The following is a 20,805-nucleotide window of genomic DNA, read 5'->3' as shown; positions in this document are numbered from 1 at the left end:
GGCGCCGTTCCCCGAGAGAACCGATTGGAGGGCGAGCACAATCCCCGCCCATCTCGCGCGGCGATTGGCTGCTCCGCGTGCCAATCATTCCGGCAGCACCGCCCTCCCCACGGCATGCGCATGCGCGGTGCGGGAGGGCCGCCGGAGGTGAGCGGGGGCCGAGCGGGGCCGAGGGGTCGGGCCTGGTTCCGGCCCGTGGGGTTTTTAACCATATAAATTTCAGCCCTGGTTTCAGAAAGAGCTCTGTAAGTGGGTAGAGGTGATGAAACCCTTTAAATAAAGGCTCGTTCAGAACTAGCCAGAAGCGCTGCTGGGTTTTGTGCATGTATTCTTCATTTTAAAATGTCACTAACTTCTGTAGCGGCTGCCAATAAAAGTTTTCTTTTAATTATTTTTTTATTTCGAGAGTTATGTTCACATTTTCTGTTTATTGCCAAGCGGCACTTTTTCACACACTGAAATATTTTCTTCTGAGTCAAATAAAGTATTTCAAGCATAACAGCATGTACGGTTTGAATTGCTTACCTCATACTGGAGACTGACACTTGTCAGGAGTAGGAGCTGACATTCCTCATTATCCATGAGGGAAAAGCACACTTCAGGCATACCTTTGTGCCTTTCGTAATAATATTGTGAATTCCTTGGCCTGGAAATAATCAGGTCCGCAGTGAGACTGTACAGGTCAGACTGCAGGACTGAAATAATCTTTTTCCTCTGTTGTTTTGGTTTTTTCTTTTTACATGTTTACTATTTCCCAAATGTTGGCAGGAGTATTATTTTACTGTTTTTCAGATCCCTTTCAAAATACTTTAAGAAACATAATTACATTGAGAACCAAAATTGTGTTCAGCATGATAAATATTTCCAGGCAAATGAAACCAGTTCAGATAACCTTGAAAATGAATCTGAATATTAAAATACTGCTCAATATGTGCAGCTAAAATAGCTCATCTTAAAGAAGAATTCTCTTGGTAAACTGTTCTTTCCTATTCCGTTCCAGGTCTGGTTGCAGAGAAGCCTTGTCCTGGTTTCTGTATGAATGTTCCAGGTTTATTTCACTTTGCATTCTCACTGAGAGCGGTGCAAGCACCACCATGGGCAGGGTGGGTTCTGAGGAAGCAGCAGCTCTCCCTGCCCAGCCTGCCTTTGCTTCAGGCAGCAAGGAAAAGGAACTCTCTGAATCTCCTTGAACTAAGTGAGGCAGAATTAGAAGAACAGTTTGTAAGAGGGGATGGCCCAGGAGGTCAGGCCACAAACAAGACAAACAACTGTGTTGTCCTGAAGCATATTCCATCTGGGATTGTGGTGAAGGTAATTGGGTTTTGTTTTATTGAGTCACGAACTGCATCAGGACTTCCAAGTCTCCTTTCAGAATGAAGCATAATCACAGTGCAGGTGGCATGAAGTTAATATTTATATATATATTTATATTTTATATTTCTATTGTAAAGGGTCTCAGCAAGAAGCAGTCTTGGCTGTCAGCAGATCAATAACCCTGAGGTCAGAGCTCCTTTTCCTGGCTTTGCCACCCAGTTACAGTTTTGTAGTTTCCAATTAAATTAATCTTCATTGTAGCTGTCACGTTCCTGTCCCTCATGTGAGTTAGAATCTCTTCCTTAGCACTCTGCAGATCCCTTTTAAGCATTTCTCTTACCTACTTCTTGTGGATAAATACCTTGAAATTAATCTTTGCTTCCTGTCACAAGGGGAAGACACAGTTAAGTTCAACTCAAGCAGCTTTCCTGGGTAAGATGGGAAGCATTAAAGATTAATGCAAAAGCCAGTCTGATGAGTTACAGTAGCAAATAATTATTAAAATATATCATCTGGATTTAAAAGTTGCAGCTGTTACTGGTGGGAGGATTCTCTTGGCTTGGGGAGGAGGGGATTTTCTTTAATGGTAGGAATGGATAGACTGAAAGGGGAAGCTGAAGAATAAACAGGTAAAAGTTTCAGTAAAAATGTTCTTTGTATTTCTTCAGTGTCATCAGACAAGGTCAGTGGAGAAGAACAGAAAGATTGCCAGAGAAATCCTGCAGGAAAAAGTTGACCTTTTCTACAAAGGAGAAGACAGTGATGTTTTTAAAGAGAAGAAAACATCAGAAAAGCAAAAGCAGGAGAAAAAAAGAAGAGCAAAGGAAAACCTAGAAAGGAAAAAGCTTTTTAAAGAGATGCAACAATTGGATAAGGAATAAATGTGAAATATTGCCTTGCCCTGGCAGGGTAAGAGAATTGTTTGTCATTAGACCCAAACACTTTTCCAGCTAACAAATGATGCAGGGCTTCATAAGCACAGCTGAAACCCCAGTGCTGACCTGCTGTTCCTGCAAAGCTGAGCAGATAAAAGCACTCATGTACTCCTGCTTCTCCCTGCCATCATCTCATTAATCACATCCAGCAATCACTTTTTCTGCCAGGTCCAGCAGATAAAGGAATCTTTGTTAAAGAGGAGCCATAAGCTTTGCACCATTGTTAGCACAGACCAAAAGAAATCAATAGATTTCCTCCTGTGCAGATGACACCTTGGGCTGCTTCCTGGGAGCTCCAGCACACGAGAACAGCACTGAAAGGTTCTCACTTCCCACCCTTACCCAGGCAGTGCCTTCAGACAGAAATCCCTCACAAATGGGACCAGGTTTGGGGGCTGGTTAAACGGAGCTGCTGCTGGAAGAGACACCAGTGACTGCTTCAGAGCTGAACAAGCCCTGTCCTGCTCAGCTCTGGGTAAAATTCACCCAGCAGCTTTCCAGAGCTTACCTGGAGTGGTGCTGAGCACTGGGGCACAGGGAGGGCCTGTGCAGGTCAGGGATGGTCACTCATGGCCCTCCAGTTCAGGGTAAAACTGAGTCATTACAGATAAAAAATGACCTCTGTTGGAAGCTGCCTCCCAAGGCAGCCGAGTCCAGTCCATCCAAGCTGGGAATTAATTAATTAGAGTTGTTTGTTATGTTTATGCTGTGCTGCAGTTCAGCTTGGCCGTGTTGGTGCCTTCACTCATTTTGACAGTTTCCCATTTTATAGGAACAAATGCAGCTGTGTTTCCTTTGTCACCATTCCTCTGAAGTGCATTTTTCCTGGTTTTATCCTGTTAACAATTCCAGCAGCTTAACCAGAACTTATCTTTCATTTTTGGACAGCACCCTCACCAGCTGCCACCACCTTTTGGCCTTCAACAGAGCCCCAAAGCCAGAGTGTGGATTTTGAAGGAACTTCACCTCCTTGTCCCAGAGACAGCTGTGCCCTGTGCCATGGGTGGATGCTCCAGCAATCTGCAGGTCCCTTCCTTGTCCTTTCCTAAACTCCTGCATGAAGGTTAAATTTTCATCTGTTGGCAGCCCTTGCTCCTGGAGTATGAATCTGATTAAAGTGACTGTACATAGTTTTAATACAAACTGTTAATGAAAATAAGCTTTATTACGTCAAGTAATAAATACATACAAAGATGCAAATAACAGTTTTAGTAATTTATCCAGAATGTTCATTTTTCTTTTCTTTTTTTTTTTTTTTTTTGCAAACTTTAAACTGAAATCTCCAGCCTTAATGTAGAAATTAGCTTTCCAGGACCTTGTTATTATTTAATAGGTTTCCCTATTTTCCATATAGCTCATGCACTTTAAGTGGACTTCAAAGCACTAACAGTCATGCAAATGTTTATGCAAAATGAACAAAAAAAGGAAAAATAAGAGAAGGGGAAGGTTATTTCTAAGCAGGGTCTATGCTGTATGACAAATTGTGACTTAGCAGACTACTAGGTACAGCATGCTATTCTGCATTTATTTAAAAAAAATCCTTAGAGTTTATGTCAAACTTTGAAAGATTGACGTTTTGGGGATAAGTGAACATAGTCAAAGGAAAAACAAAAAACAGAATGAGGCTGTGGCTGGATAAGAAGAGAACTGAAATATAGCCTGGGAGAGAAAGAGCATTCCTCTGCATGCACTTCAGTTTCCATGTTTTAGAAACATTTTAGGGAGTTTTAATGTCTTTAGAAAATGCAAACCCTCAGTAAGGTGAAAAATCCTTGGGTTGTTTTTTTTTTTTTTTTCCCCCATTCTTTAACTGTACATTTTTGCAAGGGCAAAACAAGAACGGTAAAACATTCAAAATAAAGGAGTTTGTGTGAATGTTTCCAGAGTCAAAAAGAAGAAGTGTTACTTTTTCTTCCCGGGGAGGAGGAGAGCCTGGCCCTGCAGCTGGGCTAGGACCTGGCGTTCCGCTCCGTCTCGGCCAGGCACTCCCGCACCAATCCTCTGGCGTGGATAATGCCTGCAAGAGAGTTGCTGGTTGAAATCATCCCATCCAAAGTGGTTTAAATCCCCCCACTCAGGCAGTGCACAGAAAGGCTGATGTGTGTGGGATCTCAGCACCTCAGCACTGAGGTGCCACCGAGACCACCCTTGGGGGGCTCGGGAGTCCTGGAATGTTCCAGAAGTGTCTGGTGGCTGGACTTTGATCCCACACAGGAGACGACACCTGTATGAGGATAGGAGGGTTTCACCGGGGTGAATGGTGAAGGGATGAGTTAATTAGAGAGTGAGACACAGGGTTTAGGATTTCTGTACAGGGGGGTTTAGAGAAGTAAGATGGAGGAATTGGGGCGTGTCCTGTCCTTCTCCTTCTTCTTCTTCTTCTCCTCCATCTTCTGTGGTGATGGTGGCACTTTGGGATTGGTCATTACTGAAAGTGCACTGGGCAATAAGGGTGAAAGGTATTGGGGAAAAATGATAAATATTGTACACGTAACTTTGGGTATAAAGATAGGTGACTGTCCGGAGGGCAGGGAGTGTGCTCATGGCTGGCTGCTGAGCAGAGCTCTGTCGGGCCGAGAGAAAATCTTTTAGATAAACAATTAATAAACACCGAGACCGAGAAAAGAACTGAAGCCTCTTCTGGTCCTTTGATACGCCGGCTGCCCCAAGGCCACCCCGGGCCTTTCCAGGCCCTCCAAACAGCCGAAAACCGGACAGATGTGTTTCTGTGCCCAGCTGCCAAGGCTACCACAGCAGGCCCCAGCAGAGGGGACAGCCCTGGCTCCCCAAAGCGCCACTGAACAAATCTGCCTTCCCAAACTTGCATTGTAAACTGGGAAGGGACTAAACCAGGCATCAGAAACAGTCAGATTTGTAAGTCTGCAGTGGCAGGTAGATCTCAATGTGCAGTGTGGGCCTCCTTAAAATCAAAGATTTAAGGGGGAAAAAAAATCTTACCTACCAGTGAGTTATTTTGCCAGTGAAGTGAAACAAATTACTAAGTTACTGGGGGAGTCATTTTAGCAAGCTCTTAATGCCTTGGGATAGTTCTCTGGGAGGATACATCAAAATCCAAGCCATCATAGTACTGTTAAAGACAAGTTGTGTCTCCCGTGTAAAAATAAGAGATTTTTTTTTATGGTGTGTGCACAAAGTTACCCCCTAACACTGGCTCAGCTCCCAGTGTAAATCATCACATGCTGCTCTCATCTGATGGACGTAATGTGGAATTTTCCTCTACAAGTCCTGTTGCCTTGAGTTCCAGCAGTCTGGACTCTGGTTCATAATCCTGGAACTAAATGTGGATTGATGCTCACAGAGCTGCTGGAAGAACAGAGCTTGAGAGAGGTGTGAAAATGAGAGGTGGACAGATTTCCCTACAACAAAGGTTTTTATTTTGCTGACCAGGCAAGACAGAAGGTGATTTCTCTGCTCATCACGCTCCTTAACCAGGCAGAGGAAGGGCAGTAAGGCAACAGAAGGGGGTTGATCTCTAGAGATAAAGGTTTCTGTTTCTAGAAGGCTCCTAGCCCAGATGACAGCAGCTGCCTGCTGACCTGGGGAGTGCAAGGCTTGGCACAGGGTTCAGCTGCCCAGAGGGGGAAAGCTGCAGCTGTGGGATGCAGAAACATGAACTCAGAGCAGTGTGTTAGACCTGGATCTGGTGGCAGCATGCCCAGTTCATGCAGCAGAACTACTCTGAATAATGTAGAACACTGGGAATGGGGCCAGTTTTAGAGGTCAGTAGTGCTCAGAGCAGGCAGAGCTGGGGACAGGGACTTTATTCAGGGATAACTCCATGGCCACGGAGGCAGCAGTCACATGTTACCGTCAATCATTCTGCTCTCACACTTGCACATGCTCCTTCAGCCAGCAGGCTCCCAAAATGGAAAGAGAGGTACCTTTGTGGCCAAAAGGTGGCAGCAAAAAGTATTTATTCAGGATTTTGTGCAACAAAACACTGGCGAGTCACAGTGGCAGCACTGAATCTTAAACCTACCTTGTTGCAGGAGGCAGCAAAGCAACTTTTTCCTCACTGAACTAAACCATCCAGCCCAGAGCACATCTGCATCTCTCTCAGCCTCTCTCAAGCTGTCCCCATTAGCCTGTTGCCATTCATGATCTATTAATACTGACTCAGGCAATGCAATAAAGAAAGACTCCAGCAACATTGATTTTAGCTGGGCCAGATTCCACTTACCACTCATCAGCAGACTTTATTGCATCCTTTCCCAGAACAGCTACTAGTCATTTTATTGCATGTCATGGCAGATATATTGCTCTTCCATAATGGCTGAGCCTTAAATAAAGCTTTGTAGTCCGGGGTAAGTGTAAGGGGGATTTGCAAGGTGCTGAACTTAGTCTGTTACAATAACATTCCCATTGAATGCATGAGCCAATCTCATCACAAGGACCACAGGAAGGGAGGAAAAGTGAGCCTGTCATGCTAGAGAAGGAGAGAACTGCCAGTACAAATGCTGTCTGTGCCCTTCAGGGTCATTTCAGGAGCTGGAGCAGAGGAATGTCCCACGTCTGCTCCTTCAGAACTGTCCCTGCAGAGGACAATGCCAGGCTGATGTCAGCGCTGGGACATGCAGGGGTTTCTTTTACACTCCAAGGAAAGGGCTTTATTACCCCTTTTAGCTGACAAAGCAAAGCTGGAGACACTCATCAGCCAGCCCTAAAAGCTGCTCTGTCCCTTTCTAGTGGACTTTTAATGACATGCACTTGACAGGAGGTGACAGAGCCTAAGCAGCCCCACTCTCCTCTGCACAGAGCTCTGCTCATGTTTGACATCTCAGCCTGAACAGCCTCCCCTAACACCTTTCTGGGGGTTTTTTTTTGCAGTTCTTTTCTCCTCCAGCCTCAGTGAGAACCACCACAGTGCTGTTTTTCTTTAGGAAAATGCACTTCAGTGAAGATTCCTGGGCCAAGCAGATGGGAGATGTGTATGAGATGCAAACAGGGCTTGGCTGTGGATTTTGGGGAGTGGGGAGAAAAAGGAATTGAAAGGACAAGAAAATCACAGGAGCCTGAAAGAATGTATCCATAAAACGTTCTACAATACAAATTATTTGAATTTGATTTTGAATTATTGTTAACTGAAACTCCCTGTATGCATAAGACACTTTTTGTCATGGTTTATCTATCAAATTCTGCTCAGACAGAGCATCCCAAGGTTTCAGTTGCTGGCTAATACTCCCACTTCCAGCAGGAGCTCAAGTTGTCTCTTTTCAAAGGAAACAGTTGTCATTAAGCTGTATACAAGCTGACGGTGCACAAGTGGATGGGAAATGATTATTTTTTAAAAGAAGTTCAAAAGTTACCTCTTTTTAGCCTCTCCATGGCACTTTTACTCCCAGCATACGTAGGTCTAATCTCTTTTCCTAATTCTTCTATGATAGCTAGAAGTTCTGCATATTTGCTCTGTGGTACTTGACTGCTGCTGGTGCCCTGCAGTTGAAAGTAGATTAATCTCAGTCAAATACTGTAAAAACAAAACAATTGCAAGAAACAGCAAGTGGAAGTTTATGGAAGACGAGAAATTGCCCTGGAAATCACTTTTTAAAAGAACAAAATTTCAGGATTCTTAAATAAACATTATTTTTTTTTAATTGCTGCTACAGTTGGACACAATGCTGTGTGCCCTTCAAAAATTGGGATCAACTGTGAGGATGCAGCTGCAAGCCTTGGACTTTGGGTGAAGCAACGTTAAAACAGTCCTGCAAAACCAGCAAACCTGGAACTGCTTACTTAACCCTGTTTCTGGTTTTTCAGTGTTTCAGGGTGTATTTTGTGGAGAAATTCACCAGGTGGGGAGATTGAGAAGATAAAACTGAACAGAAATATTGAGCTTTTAACAAATAACTTTAAAACACATAAGTGCCCTTACAGAACATAATTCAAGACATTCCTCTGACTCAGACAGGACAGGACTAGCAGTTAATTAGGAACCAACCTCACTCAGCACTCAGCTTAGCCTAATTTGATCCCCAGACATGTGCAAGGAAGCAGTCTGCCATTTGGGTTTGATTTCAGGCCTTGCAGGGAGGGAGGAGCACCTCAGGTTACAGGCCACAATCCCTGCCACCGTGCAAAGGCAGGGTCAGAGATGTGATGAAAGGAAAAGCAGCAGAGCTGTACCTGCATCCCTTGTGTGTAGCCTAGGGATGGGGGGCCGTAGTCGTTGATGAGCTGTCTGTACTGTGCTGATGTTGCCATGCTTGTGGAGGGAGAGTGAACACCCCCAGCTGCAGAGAGAAAAGAGAGAAAAAAACCCCAAAAACCTGTTATTACCTAAAGATTAATTAGTCTGCTACACTGGGACACATTTTAATCACTTCTTCCTAAAGCTGTGACCTCTCGCCTTTGCCTGAGATCACTAATGACATTTCTGAGTGGCACTGCTAGGAAGAGAATGGCTGAATTAATGCTTCTCTCATGTTTGATGAACACTTGGAAGCAGCACAGCCTGCAGCATTATCAGTGCAAATTGTTTGCCTAAAAGTGAAGCAGAGTGCAGCATGACAGGTTGTTCAGCCTAGACAAACTGCAAGTATTAAGGAGCCCTATTTTTGCATATATACATTCCACACAGATGAGTCTAATGTGCCAGGCTATTTTTACTTTTTCAGTGCAAGTTATCTGAAAGTAATTTTGCAACTCAAAGTGTCATCACATGGTCAAAGCAAGTTACCCTCAGTGCTATTTTCAGCCAATGCCAAAACTATTCCTGGGGAACAGTCAGTTGTGGTACATCAGATCTGCTGCTCATTGTGTGACATGGGAGGCGAGGAGTGCTACCATTATTCCTCTTTGTGTGATATCAAACATTTTTAGCCAGTCAACTTGTGCTGTATAAGTAGATCAAAGGGAAAATAACATCACTTTGTGTAATGGTTACTTTTTCTAAAGTTATAAAAGATTATATTCACATCTAATGAGTTTTGAGTCAGTTAGGAGCTGCAGAAACAGACTCTAATGTCATCACTGACAAACTGCTCCAGAAATGAGCAATCACAACACTTTCTCCCCCTTGTCCTGCAATGGTAAGAATTTAAGTTTGAGAAACAACAGTTTGATTTTTTTTAAGGGGTTTAATTATACTGCCCACTTCACAAGTGTGCTAAAAACCAGCTGGTTTTGCCCTTGGGATCAAGGGAGCACCACAGCACTGAACTTCACTCTTGCAGCCCAAGTGCCCTTGCAGCCATGGCTGCTGCTGCCTTTGCCTGTGGGCACAGACACAGACTGCCTGCTGTCTGCAAATATCTCCCCCTACAAACTCCTTTGCTGAAAATTCCCAACTGTCTTTCAGATGAGGAACAGATCTCATTTACCAGCCTTCATTTAAATCTAAATTAAACTGATGCTAAAAGTCACTGGGGCTCAGAACTATGTAAATCTCTGGCTTTGTTTTAAAGTTGCAAATTACTTCATTCCTATTTTCCCCTCTCTACAAAAATAAAGGGCCAGCAGTTACTCTGTAAAAAGCTCTGCTGAACATAGTGGAACAGACTCTTGTCCTCAGATGGGAAGTCTCTTTCCAGTTCAGAGTTATCACAGGATATCACTCATTACAAGAAGAGAGCATGGTCTTAATTTTTACTAGTTAACCAGATGTGAAATCCCAAAAAGGCAAACTGGGCTGGTCACTAGGTCACAAAGTTTCTCTTTGTCTTTAACAAAGCTGCTAAATTCTATGTCATTACAACCTGCAGTTTCATCACTGAGGGTTCACATGGAGCTAATTTTGCTTAAGCATAGTAAACCCCCCAAAAAACAACACAGCCATAGAGTAGGGCACTGTAGGAACAGCACAGTTGTCAGCCACTCTCTCAATTAGTTCTTCACATTATCACCTCAAAATACATGCACAAGTGTAAGATCTCTCCATGTGAAACTCAGTACTTCAAGTCCAGATGACTGAATTTCAACAATTACCAAACATGACACAACAGCAAACCGCATCTCTTTTCCAAGGACTTCAAAATGCTTCAAACACATTAATGAGCCCCTTGTGCTGCAAGGTAAGAAGGTTTAATTACCTCAATTAAGCAGAGAAAGGCTTAAGTGATTTTTCCTCACGTACAATAAAACAAAAGAGCCATCCTGCAAAGACTTGTCTCTGAACTGTTGTTGCAAGCAGTCACATCCAGGAGCTGGGAGCTCCAAACTGGATGTGGACAAGGCAGGGACTCTCAGGGCCAGGCAAACAAGAACACCGAGCAAAACTGAGCTGCAGCCCATGAAAAACTCAGAGCAACTTACTGATCCCATATGGGTCCATAAAAACATATTGGTTAAAGATATATATCAGGAGATGGTGGGCATTGGAACAGGGGTCACAGCACTAAGCCTGGTTTGGGAAACATTTGGAAAATGCTCTCAGGCACATGCTGTGAGTCTCAGGGTGTCCTGGCTGATGGGTCCCTTCCATCTCAGCACATTCTGTGCTATCACAGCACACACAATTCAGAGATTGTTTCACATTCTGTCAGTTTTAGCAGTGACACACACTCGCTCTGCAGGAGATAACACCGTGGGGAACACCAAGATAGGACACACAAACTCTCCAACACAAACCACAGAGTTGGCTGACTGAAAAAAGGTTCCCAGGCGTGGAAAACAGCACGGGGGCTTGATCCCAGCTGTGGCTGGGTGACACTGAGGGACAAAGGGGAGCAAGGAGGGATGCACAGGGGAGGGATGCACACACAGGGATGCACACAGGGATGACACAGGGATGCTCAGAGGGATGCACACAGGGATGCACACAGGGATGCACACACAGGGATGCACACAGGGATGCACACACAGGGATGCACACAGGGATGCTCAGAGGGATGCACAGGAGGGATGACACAGGGATGCTCAGAGGGATGCACAGAGGGATGACACAGGGATGCTCAGAGCAGAGACGCACACAGGGATGCACACAGGAGGGATGACACAGAGGGATGCACACAGGGATGCACAGAGCAGGGATGCACACAGGGATGCACACAGGGATGCACAGAGCAGGGATGCACACACAGGGATGCACACAGGAGGGATGCACACAGGGACGCACACAGGGATGCACACAGGGATGCTCAGAGCAGGGACGCACACAGGGATGCTCAGAGCAGGGACGCACACAGGGATGCACACACACGGATGCTCAGAGCAGGGACGCACACACAGGGATGCACACACACGGATGCTCAGAGCAGGGACGCACACAGGGATGCACACAGGAGGGATGCACACAGGGATGCTCAGAGCAGGGACGCACACACAGGGATGCTCAGAGGGATGCACACACAGGGATGCTCAGAGCAGGGATGCACACAGGGATGCACACACAGGGATGCACACACAGGGATGCACACACAGGGATGCACACAGGGATGCACACACAGGGATGCACACACAGGGATGCACACAGGAGGGACGCACACAGGGATGCTCAGAGCAGGGACGCACACACAGGGATGCTCAGAGGGATGCACACACAGGGACGCACACACAGGGATGCTCAGAGCAGGGACGGACACACAGGGATGCTCAGAGGGATGCACACACAGGGACGCACACTCAGGGATGCTCAGAGCAGGGACGCACACAGGGATGCACACAGGGATGCACACAGGAGGGATGCACACAGGGATGCTCAGAGCAGGGACGCACACACAGGGACGCACACAGGGATGCTCAGAGCAGGGACGCACACAGGGATGCACACAGGGATGCACACAGGAGGGATGCACACAGGGATGCTCAGAGCAGGGACGCACACACAGGGACGCACACAGGGATGCTCAGAGCAGGGACGCACACAGGGATGCACACAGGAGGGATGACACAGGAGGGACGCACACAGGGATGCTCAGAGCAGGGACGCACACAGGGATGCTCAGAGCAGGGACGCACACAGCAGCGGCGCGGCCGGGGCGCTGCAGAGCGCGCTGCAGACACTAGAGGCCATCTGAGAGCGCCGGGCCCTGCCAAGTGACAGAGCCTGGTAACCATGGTGAGTTTACCCGTTTCTTTGCAGTCTGCATCAAAAATGTAATAAGACATAATGCCATGCGCCGACCACTTTATCAGCAGCAGCAGCAGGCCCGGAGAACAAAGGAAAGGATTTGGCTTGGCCGCGGTACCAGCCTCCATGCAGCCATGGCAGAAGTTGTGCCAGTCAAACTCGGCTGGAGGGGGGAAAAAAGGAAAAATCCTTGGTTTCACCTCAATTTTAAATTATGCGATCATGAAAATGAAATTAATTGGGGGGGTGGGGGGTATTAGTATCTCACAGGGCAACAAGATTTTTGACCTATCACTTTGTATGTTAATCTCAGGGAGAAGCCCTGGGTCTTGCATGACTATTACTCAATTAACCCAAAATTCATCTGCATGTCTGAGCAGTCTGTGTATCTCGGATTTAAAAAAATAAAAAAAAAACCTACCAGATATTGCTATTATAGTTAGAAATTAGGCCAGGAAGTCTCACAGTCAATACCCAGTCAAAAATCGGTGTGATGATTAGGTATTCACTAGAGAGAAAAAGGAGGGGGGATCTAAATTGAGGCTTGCTCTCTCCAACGTTAAAATGACAATGGAGACAGTTAAGAACTGACAGAATGGAAAGGGAGCGTGCTTGGTGCTGAATTTCAGTGGCACCCTGTATCACATCCCAAACTGTCTTAGTGCTTGCTGCTGTTTAAAACCTAAATTAATACACACACTTTCCTCCCCTCACTTTCCCAATTAAATGTACACAAAACCTTGTAGATCCCCACTTATTCTAGAGCAAACAATGTCTTTTATTTCTGTATTCCAGCAGAAGACTGCCACAAGCATTTTTCCCCACAAAAATATAGTGATTTTCTTGTTAATTGATATTAATCTTTATTAATTATGGGGGGTACAGCAAACAGAAACGAGATTTTAGTATCAAAATCTCTTCCTTCCAGCAGTCTCTCTCAGCCCAAATTAACACCCTGAGAGACAAAGGATCTCAAATCAATCTTTGTTTGCCTAAACTCCTGCTGACCAGGAACCTTCTCATTAATTCCTGACAGGTTTGTAGGGATCCCTTCAGCTCCAAGCCTGAGCAATGATGACCAATTTGCTGCTTCAAGTTTTAATTCTTAATTCTATTACTGCTGCTTGCTGGAAAAATAACAGGGAAGGCAGCTTGCTGAGCACCCTGAAAGAAGCAGCAGGAGCAGGAACACTTGGGCGCACTCACCTGATCCACTCTGCAGATGCCAAAGCATCCACACAGCTCTGCTACCCCTGTTCCACAGGCAGCAAAGGAAAACCAGGAACAGCCACACAACTCACGGAGTTACTCGTGTAGGACTGACTTAGAGAAGCCAAGGGCCAATCCCACTGGATCTGTGCTTCCCAATCCCATGGATGTGTGCTTCCCAGTCCCATGCATGTGTGCTTCCCAATCCCCCTGCATGTGTGCTTCCCAATCCCATGGATGTGTGCTTCCCAACCCCATGCATGTGTGCTTCCCAACCCCATGGATGTGTGCTTCCCAACCCCATGCATGTGTGCTTCCCAATCCCATGGATGTGTGCTTCCCAATCCCCCTGCATGTGTGCTTCCCAATCCCATGGATGTGTGCTTCCCAATCCCACTGCATGTGTGCTTCCCAACCCCATGCATGTGTGCTTCCCAATCCCATGCATGTGTGCTTCCCAATCCCATGGATGTGTGCTTCCCAATCCCATGGATGTGTGCTTCCCAATCCCATGGATGTGTGCTTCCCAACCCCCTGCATGTGTGCTTCTCTTCTGCCCTGTCCTTTGTAAGGCTCTATAAAACCACTTTTTCCACATGTGAACACAGGAGCATGTAGAGGAGATACCTGCAGCCTGGATTTTATCCATGTACGTGGTGCAGTCAGTGGAATCTCAACAGTTCTCCCTCTGTTTCACAAACCCTCAAGCTGAGGCTGTTTGAACCATCAGGGCTGTTGCCATTTCAGTGGCTCGTGGTCACCACAGCTCCAGGGCCCAGTGCTGGAGGTCGTTGTCTCTGGCACAGCCTGCAGGATCTCCTCATGGAGTCCTGACCATAAGGGCTACCTTAACGAGGCTGGTACTGAGAGGATACAAATTCTTCTGTCCTAAACTTTGCAAGAAAACTCATGAGAAATGCTCCTGAAGCTGCTTTGCCAACACTCACCGTGAGGCATCCTGGAGCACCAGGGGAGAGGTAACAGCTTCACCCAGCACAGCTATTTCTGCAGTGCTGAACACAGCTGCAGTGTTTTGGCTGGCTACAGGAATATTTTACTCCTTAGCCCTCTATACTCTTTGGTTTGAGTTCAACAAGAGCTCCTTGCCATCCATGGGACACCACATGCATGTCTACACAAGTGGATCCATGCACAGCCAAGCCACACACTGAATTCTAACAGCAGCTGCCAACCCAGAGCTCAAACAGAGCCCCCACTCCCCCCAACCTCCCCATAACTTTTTAAATTTAAAATAATGGACCCTGTTCTCATTTGCACAAACCATTCCTTATAGCACTAGCTATAAAAATTATATTTTCACCCACTATTTCTCTCTTGAACAGCCCTTGTGGAAGGAACAGACCTTTCTTTGAATAAAACTATTTCCTTTTAAAAAAACGCAGTGCGCAGACACATAAATATGTTCTCAAGAAGTAGGACATTCTTTATCCTAACAGCCAGAGGCCTTGCTCTTTTGATCTGTCACACTCTGGGCCTTTCCTCTGCTACTCTTGTGCTATTTAATCTTTCCATGTGGATAACGGTCATGGTTTATGTCTGCTCTTCCTGCCCTCCTGTCTCTTTCTTTATCAGGAAAACTAAAGCCAGTCCCTCGACTCCCCACCATTCTTCTTTTCTTGCTTAAGCTATTCCTACACCAGCAAGTTATTTGGCACCACAAGGAACAGATCAAGAGATTAAAGCATTTGGTATGTGCACACCACATGTAGTTGGCCTAAGGGGGTATGACTTAAGGTTAGATTTGAGTCTGATCCCCCAGACTGGGAGGGCATGGTTCAAAGCTGTGCCATCCTTGGCTTGGATCCCTGTGTTCCCCTTGCAAGGGATGGAGCATCCGTGTGGCACAACTGGAGCAGAGCTTCTGGGCCACTTTTATCCAGCAGGAATCCAGTCAGCCTGAACCCAAACCAGTCTGCAGCAAACCAAGGTGCTGGGTGGGGACCGTGGAGATTGGCTGACTGAAAACCACACTGTGCAAACTGCTCTCAACAAAACACTCAGGGAGGCAAAGCCAAAAATGCCCGTTTTCTAAATGCCCAAACAAGTCCGCTTTAAAACTGCTAATTCTGAAACATGTTTAGAGAGCTTCTTTTTGCATCATGCTTAACTTCACACGGATTTCAAGAGATCAGGGATCCAGCAGATTTCAGTCTGAATTGGAGAGGGCAGCATATTTCCTAGAAATTATCCCCCCTGCTAAGGCACAAACACTTTGCTCTCTGTTCTGCCTACAAAGAGTATTCTTTCCAGTACTCCCACTCCAAAAACAACCTCTCAATATGGTCAACAATATCAAACAGAAGCTGTCTCTGTAAAGGGCGACAAGCAAGCCATGTGCTCCAGCAAGTCTGCAGTGCAGTGCTGAGAACAGAAGGGCCGGCCTCGTGTGCTGGTATCCTTTCTCAGGACTGAGTGGAACTGGTCTCTCCAGCTGCCAGCTACAGCCCCAGACAGGGAAATGCTTCTCATTTCACCTCCCAGTGAGAATTTGCACTTTTCACAAGAAACTTGTGGTTGCTGCAAGGTTTGGCAGGTGCACTGGGAGCCCCTTTGGTCCTCAGCTCCAGCAGCACTTGTTGTACAAGGCCACGACTTGTTCATGTGGAGCCAAGACACAGCTCCTTCCCTTGTCACTGTCAGCTGCAATTGGTGTTTCCAGACCCTACAGATGACAGCTTTTAACCTTTTTACACTAACGGGACTTTGTCTCAAAACCTGACATTTCTGCAGGAATGAGAATGAAAGTAAAGGAAAATCCCAAGCTGTCTCTGCTAGCTTCTGTATCTTGAAACACATTTACTCTGACCTGTGCTTAGTCTAAACAAAATAGGAATGCTGGTGAATATCCACTGAGCCAGAAAACACATGAAAACATGGCGAAAAACAAACTACAGACCTATTCACAGCTGGTGTAAGTGTCAAGTTCAGCTTAAGTCAATGGAGATGCTCTACTTCACCTCAGCTCAGCAGCTGGTCCCTTACAGAGAAATAGTCAAACAATATGAAACACAAGACAGATGAGGAGGAAACAGCACTTCCCAGGAATCAGTAGGATAAGCAAGAGAAGACAAACAAATCAAAACATGGTTGTTACAAAAGGTAACAGAGGCTCCCCTGGGACACTGCAGGGTCAGGTGAGGCTGGGCAGGTAGAGCCACTGCAGGTCCCCAATAGATCTCATTTACAGCCCAGGCAGGAGATAATGGGGCTCCCCAAGCACAGGCAGCTTGGAATTGAAAGCTTGGGGTACTACATGCAGGAACACAATTCCCTGAGCACAGGACCTCCAGGAAGGTAACTTCAGAAAAAATTTGGATAAAACACTGCAAGCCTGACTGCAGCCACCCTGGGCCAAGTGTCAGCACTGACCTGGGCAGCGGGGAAGAGGAGCAGGCGCTGAATTCTGCTGTGACAACACATTCTCCTTCCCTCAGCCTGGTGTAAGGCAGAGGAGTCAGCACCCAGATGCTTCCAGCATCCTGAGTCACTTGTGGAGCAGCTGCATTTTCCTCACCCGCAGTCATCCCCAGATCTGCCGACAACCCACAGAGGTTTCCTCCCCGTATTTCCTCCCCCACATCCAGCTCCTCTCCCTCTGGACTTCAGTCCAGGACTGGATTCCCAAAGCATGCTCCCATGCAAGAACAGAGCCCAGGCACCCACCAACCACAACTGCTTCATCTTAAACTGATGTGCAGTGTAAGTATAATTTTGCAGAGTGGCTACTCTGAGCCTCAACTTGAGAGGAGTTTGCTCTGCAGCAAGGACGCGGCTCCAAGAGCTGAGTCGACACTGCCTTCCCAAATACTCCTGCACCAGAAGCCCTGCACTGCAGGGAAGCAGCATTACCTCCCAGAGGAAAATCCCTGTGAGATCCACAGCTGCCCAGAGCCCTCCGTCGGCCGAGACCAAAATATTCAGCATTCATATAGAGAGGTTTCTGCAGGGCTGATTTCAGGCCAAAAGGGACAGATTTCCTGTTTTCCTCTCCTCTGCAGGACGGTGGGGGGGTGGGGGGTGGGGGTCCTTCACCCCAGTTTTGGAAGCAAACCCAGGATTTATCCTCCTGGCTGGGGGGCATTTAATTTAGGCACAATAGAGAAGCAATCTCCTCCAAATCAGAATTAAGCTCCAGAAAGGAGGGGGCCATTTGCAGTCGTATCACTCTGAATGCGATATGTGCAACTGCAAGGACTGCTTTGTCTAAGTCCCTTGGCCTTAGGCCACGGTGCTGGCAATACCACTAGCTAGAGGAAGAGCTGGTGCGTGAGGATAATGGCAGAAGACAGGGAGGGAAGAGAGAGCCCATTTTGGATTCAGAGGAGGACGTTCTTTCATTGAAAAGATTCTGGGGGTGTTGAGGATGATCCGAACTCAGAAGAGAGGACAACTTAGACAAGAATAGTTCCAGCATGACAGCAAACTGCTGCTAACTTGCCGATACAAGGGGAAAAGGAGGGTGGGAGAGAAGGGGAAGATAAAACTGCATGAAAGAATCCAAAGCCCTGATCGCAGCCGGAGCGTTGTGAAGCGCAGACACGGCAGCGAGAGGGCTGGAGACAGAAACTTCACCGCTCGGCTCGCATTGTGCGCGGCGTGTCTGAGCCGGGATTTTGCGGTCCCTGCTCGCAGAGCAGCCAGACTCGGATCCCCTCCACTGCATGACCTAATCCCCACCCCTCACCCACCATCGCAAAATACCACCTTTGTTTTCCCTGCAATTTTACGGCTGTTCCGGAGAGCAAGGCACAGGTTCTCGTGGGAGCCGGCAGGAGAACGGTTTCCCTTTGCTGGGCTTTGTTTTGTTTCTTTTTTATTAAATTTTTTTTTCCCTCCCTCCGGTGACACTTCTGCTTTTTGTCACAAACCCTCGGCACATCCCCTGCTCCCTGACCCTTCCGCAGAGCATTCGAGCCCCGCGGTGCTCCCCACACACGAGCCCGGCTCCCCGAGCCTTTGCACCCTCGCAGCCCCACCGAGCTCAGCCCCATGCAGGATCGCGGTGGCACCGCCACCTCGGCTCATCCACCAGCTGGTGACGAGTCCTTGCAGTAAAATATGATTGCTGCTCTCCCGGTAGCTAGAGCAGGGATGCATCCCGGAGATCTCTTTCGCTCCTCAGCTTCCCAGGATCACAACCGCTAACGGTGCTGTAAAAATCACCCAGGCACATTTCACTCCCTCCTAAACCCAACTCCAAAACTTTTTCTCAGGGAAAAAATAAAAAATCAGCCGGATTTGTGGCTGTCTGATGCCAGTCCTGCAGCCTGGGCTGCGGGGATGGGAGACGAATACGAATTTTTTTAAGTCAGAACCAACTTCTCCATTTTGGTGCTGTTTAATTGGAGCCGACGAGCACAGATTAGCGAGATCCCTTCCAAATATCCCACAGCGAAGCAATTGCTGCTGCGGCTTTGTTCAGGCTGCACCGACTCACACACGGAGACCCCATGTACGGCAGCACCGCAGCACCGGCAAAAACCCGCCGGCTGATGCCCTCGGAAATCGGGGAGAGAAAAACGGGGGAAAGTAGTTTAAAAAAGAAGGAAAAAAAAAAGGCAAAAAGTTAACGCTGTCAAGGAAACTTTTTAAAGAGGAAAGTTGGAAGGACTCCTGCACAAATCCATGGATGAGGAGTGATTTTTAAGCAGGAGTTTTTTAAGAAATAGTGCAATCCCTGCGCGCCCCCCCATCCCCAAAAAGTCTCCGGCGAGCGGAGCGGCTCCTCCGCTCGGGATGCGGCGGAGACTCCGACGGGGCAGCGCTGACCGAGGGTGGCCCCGAGGCGCCGGCGGTGCCTCGTTCGGCGGAGCTCCGGGCTCCGGGGCTCCCCTCCGGCCCGCGGAGCGCGGCCCGGGGCGGCCCCGCCGCCGGAGGAGGCGTGAGGCGAGGCGAGGCGCGGGGCGAGCGGCCGCACTTGCGGCGTCCCGCCAGCAGCGGTCCTCGCTGAGGCGCCGCCGGAATATTCCTGATCCAGATCAATCAGCCGCCCCGGGGAGCCGAGCATGGAGGAAACCCGGCGGCCGGAGCCCCGGAGCGGCGGCGGCGGCGGCGGCGCGGGGCCGGGCGGGCGCGGTGCCCGGCGCGGGGGCGGCGCGGAGCGGGGCTGGCGGCGCCGGCCGGCGGGCGGGCGGGCGCGGGTAATGGCGGCGCGGAGCCGCTGCCCCGCCATACCGGACTGGGCACAAACTCGAGTCCGGGGCTTCCCCCAGGTGCCGGTGCGGCACCCGCCGCTCGCCTCCCAAACTTGCCACCCAGTTGCCGCCGCGGACTTACCCGGGTTGAGGGGAGTCCCGGGGATGTGGGCGTTCAAGTTGGGCTTGTAAGACATTCCCAGAGACATGGCCAGCGGGAGGAGGAGAAGCGTCCTGAAATTCAGCGAAGCGTCTCCGTGTCTCCCAGACACTTTGGGTTGTTTACAGCAGTAGCAGCACCGGCAAATATGGCCGTCAGTTATATTGACACCCACAATGCAATATATCATCCATACATCATGAGGAGACGCGGATCCAAAAACTTTGGGGGAGAGCCGGCAGCCACCCGCCGCGGCCGCCCGGCGCCCCGCGCACGGCGGCGCGGAGGGCGGGGGCGCGGCGGGCGGGGGCGCGGCGGGGGTGCGCGGCCATCCCCTCACAGACAATGGAGCTCCCCTCAGGGACCGCCGGCAGGCAGCGGGGCGGGCGGGCGGCGGCGGCGGCGCGGAGCCCGGCGGTGGCGCGGGGGGGGGGGAGGGCTGTTTTAATTAACTTCGGAAAGTTTTGGCACAAGTTGCGGGTCTGGCCGGGCCGTGCCCGCGGCGGGGCGGGCGGCGGCCCCTGCCAGCCCCCGAGGCCCTCAGGGCGGCCCGCGCGCCGCCGCCTTCCCGCCTCCCCCTCACCTCAGGCCGGGCGTTCACCCCGCGTTCACCCCCCCACCGCCAATCTCATGGAAAATACCTGTTGATAATTATAAAATAAAAGATTTTTTTTTCTCTCACCCACCCCCCTAGATGCCGCCAAGAAAAAAAAAAAAAAAGCCCTTTATTTCTTTTTTTATTTTTTTTTCTAAACCACTAGTTCTCTCCGCTTGAAGGTGGAAGGTTAATGTGGATTGCAGCTTCTGAGGGACTAAAAAAAATATGGATCTCGTTGACAATTGGCACATTTTCTGCTCGCAAGCAGCAGTAAAACTTCCCCACCAAATTTTTTTTTTTTAAATCAGGTTAAATGATGAAGCTTTCCAGCATGCGCCTGCCATCAGAACTCATCCTTTTCACTGCAAGATATTCAGGTTTGCTCTTTCTGTTAATTCATATGAAAT

At 48.3% G+C, this 20,805-nt stretch overlaps 2 protein-coding genes across 3 annotated transcripts; one reads left to right on the top strand and one right to left on the bottom strand.

Moving 5' to 3' along the window:
- Nucleotides 1-5: 5 nt before the first annotated feature.
- MTRFR (mitochondrial translation release factor in rescue) lies at nucleotides 6-3,710 on the top strand. Its single transcript, XM_074553992.1, has 4 exons — nucleotides 6-147; nucleotides 1,001-1,311; nucleotides 1,983-2,223; nucleotides 3,138-3,710. Exons 2-3 carry the CDS (start codon nucleotides 1,036-1,038, stop codon nucleotides 2,193-2,195), a joined length of 489 nt encoding a protein of 162 aa, XP_074410093.1. The 5' UTR covers nucleotides 6-147; nucleotides 1,001-1,035; the 3' UTR covers nucleotides 2,196-2,223; nucleotides 3,138-3,710.
- Nucleotides 3,711-4,006: 296 nt separating this feature from the next.
- On the bottom strand, nucleotides 4,007-20,164 carry CDK2AP1 (cyclin dependent kinase 2 associated protein 1). Of its 2 annotated transcripts, none has more exons than XM_074553991.1 (4): nucleotides 19,783-20,164; nucleotides 8,394-8,500; nucleotides 7,577-7,703; nucleotides 4,007-4,266 (listed from the first exon to the last, which is right to left on the bottom strand). In XM_074553991.1, exons 1-4 carry the CDS (start codon nucleotides 19,988-19,990, stop codon nucleotides 4,199-4,201), a joined length of 510 nt encoding a protein of 169 aa, XP_074410092.1. In that variant the 5' UTR covers nucleotides 19,991-20,164; the 3' UTR covers nucleotides 4,007-4,198. The 2 variants fall into 2 exon arrangements, with proteins under 2 accessions (XP_074410092.1, XP_005491570.3); XM_005491513.4 differs by lacking the exon at nucleotides 19,783-20,164 and adding an exon at nucleotides 17,356-17,668.
- Between the last annotated feature and the right edge of the window lie 641 nt (nucleotides 20,165-20,805).

Source organism: Zonotrichia albicollis, chromosome 18, assembly GCF_047830755.1.
Source record: "Zonotrichia albicollis isolate bZonAlb1 chromosome 18, bZonAlb1.hap1, whole genome shotgun sequence".
In the NCBI taxonomy this organism is placed as follows: domain Eukaryota; kingdom Metazoa; phylum Chordata; class Aves; order Passeriformes; family Passerellidae; genus Zonotrichia; species Zonotrichia albicollis.
Note: the sequence above shows the minus strand (reverse complement) of the source record. Positions and strands in the feature narration are given on the sequence as shown.

Coding starts and splice junctions, on each gene's coding strand:
- CDK2AP1 (XM_005491513.4), bottom strand. CDS start 17,587: ATGCCCCCCAGCCAGGAGGATAAATCCTGGGTTTGCTTCCAAAACTGG. Junction 7,704..8,393: donor GCTACACACAAGGGATGCAG/GTACAGCTCTGC, acceptor TTTCAACTGCAG/GGCACCAGCAGCAGTCAAGT. Junction 4,267..7,576: donor CATGGAGAGGCTAAAAAGAG/GTAACTTTTGAA, acceptor ACTCTCTTGCAG/GCATTATCCACGCCAGAGGA.
- MTRFR (XM_074553992.1), top strand. CDS start 1,036: ATGAATGTTCCAGGTTTATTTCACTTTGCATTCTCACTGAGAGCGGTG. Junction 1,312..1,982: donor CATCTGGGATTGTGGTGAAG/GTAATTGGGTTT, acceptor GTATTTCTTCAG/TGTCATCAGACAAGGTCAGT.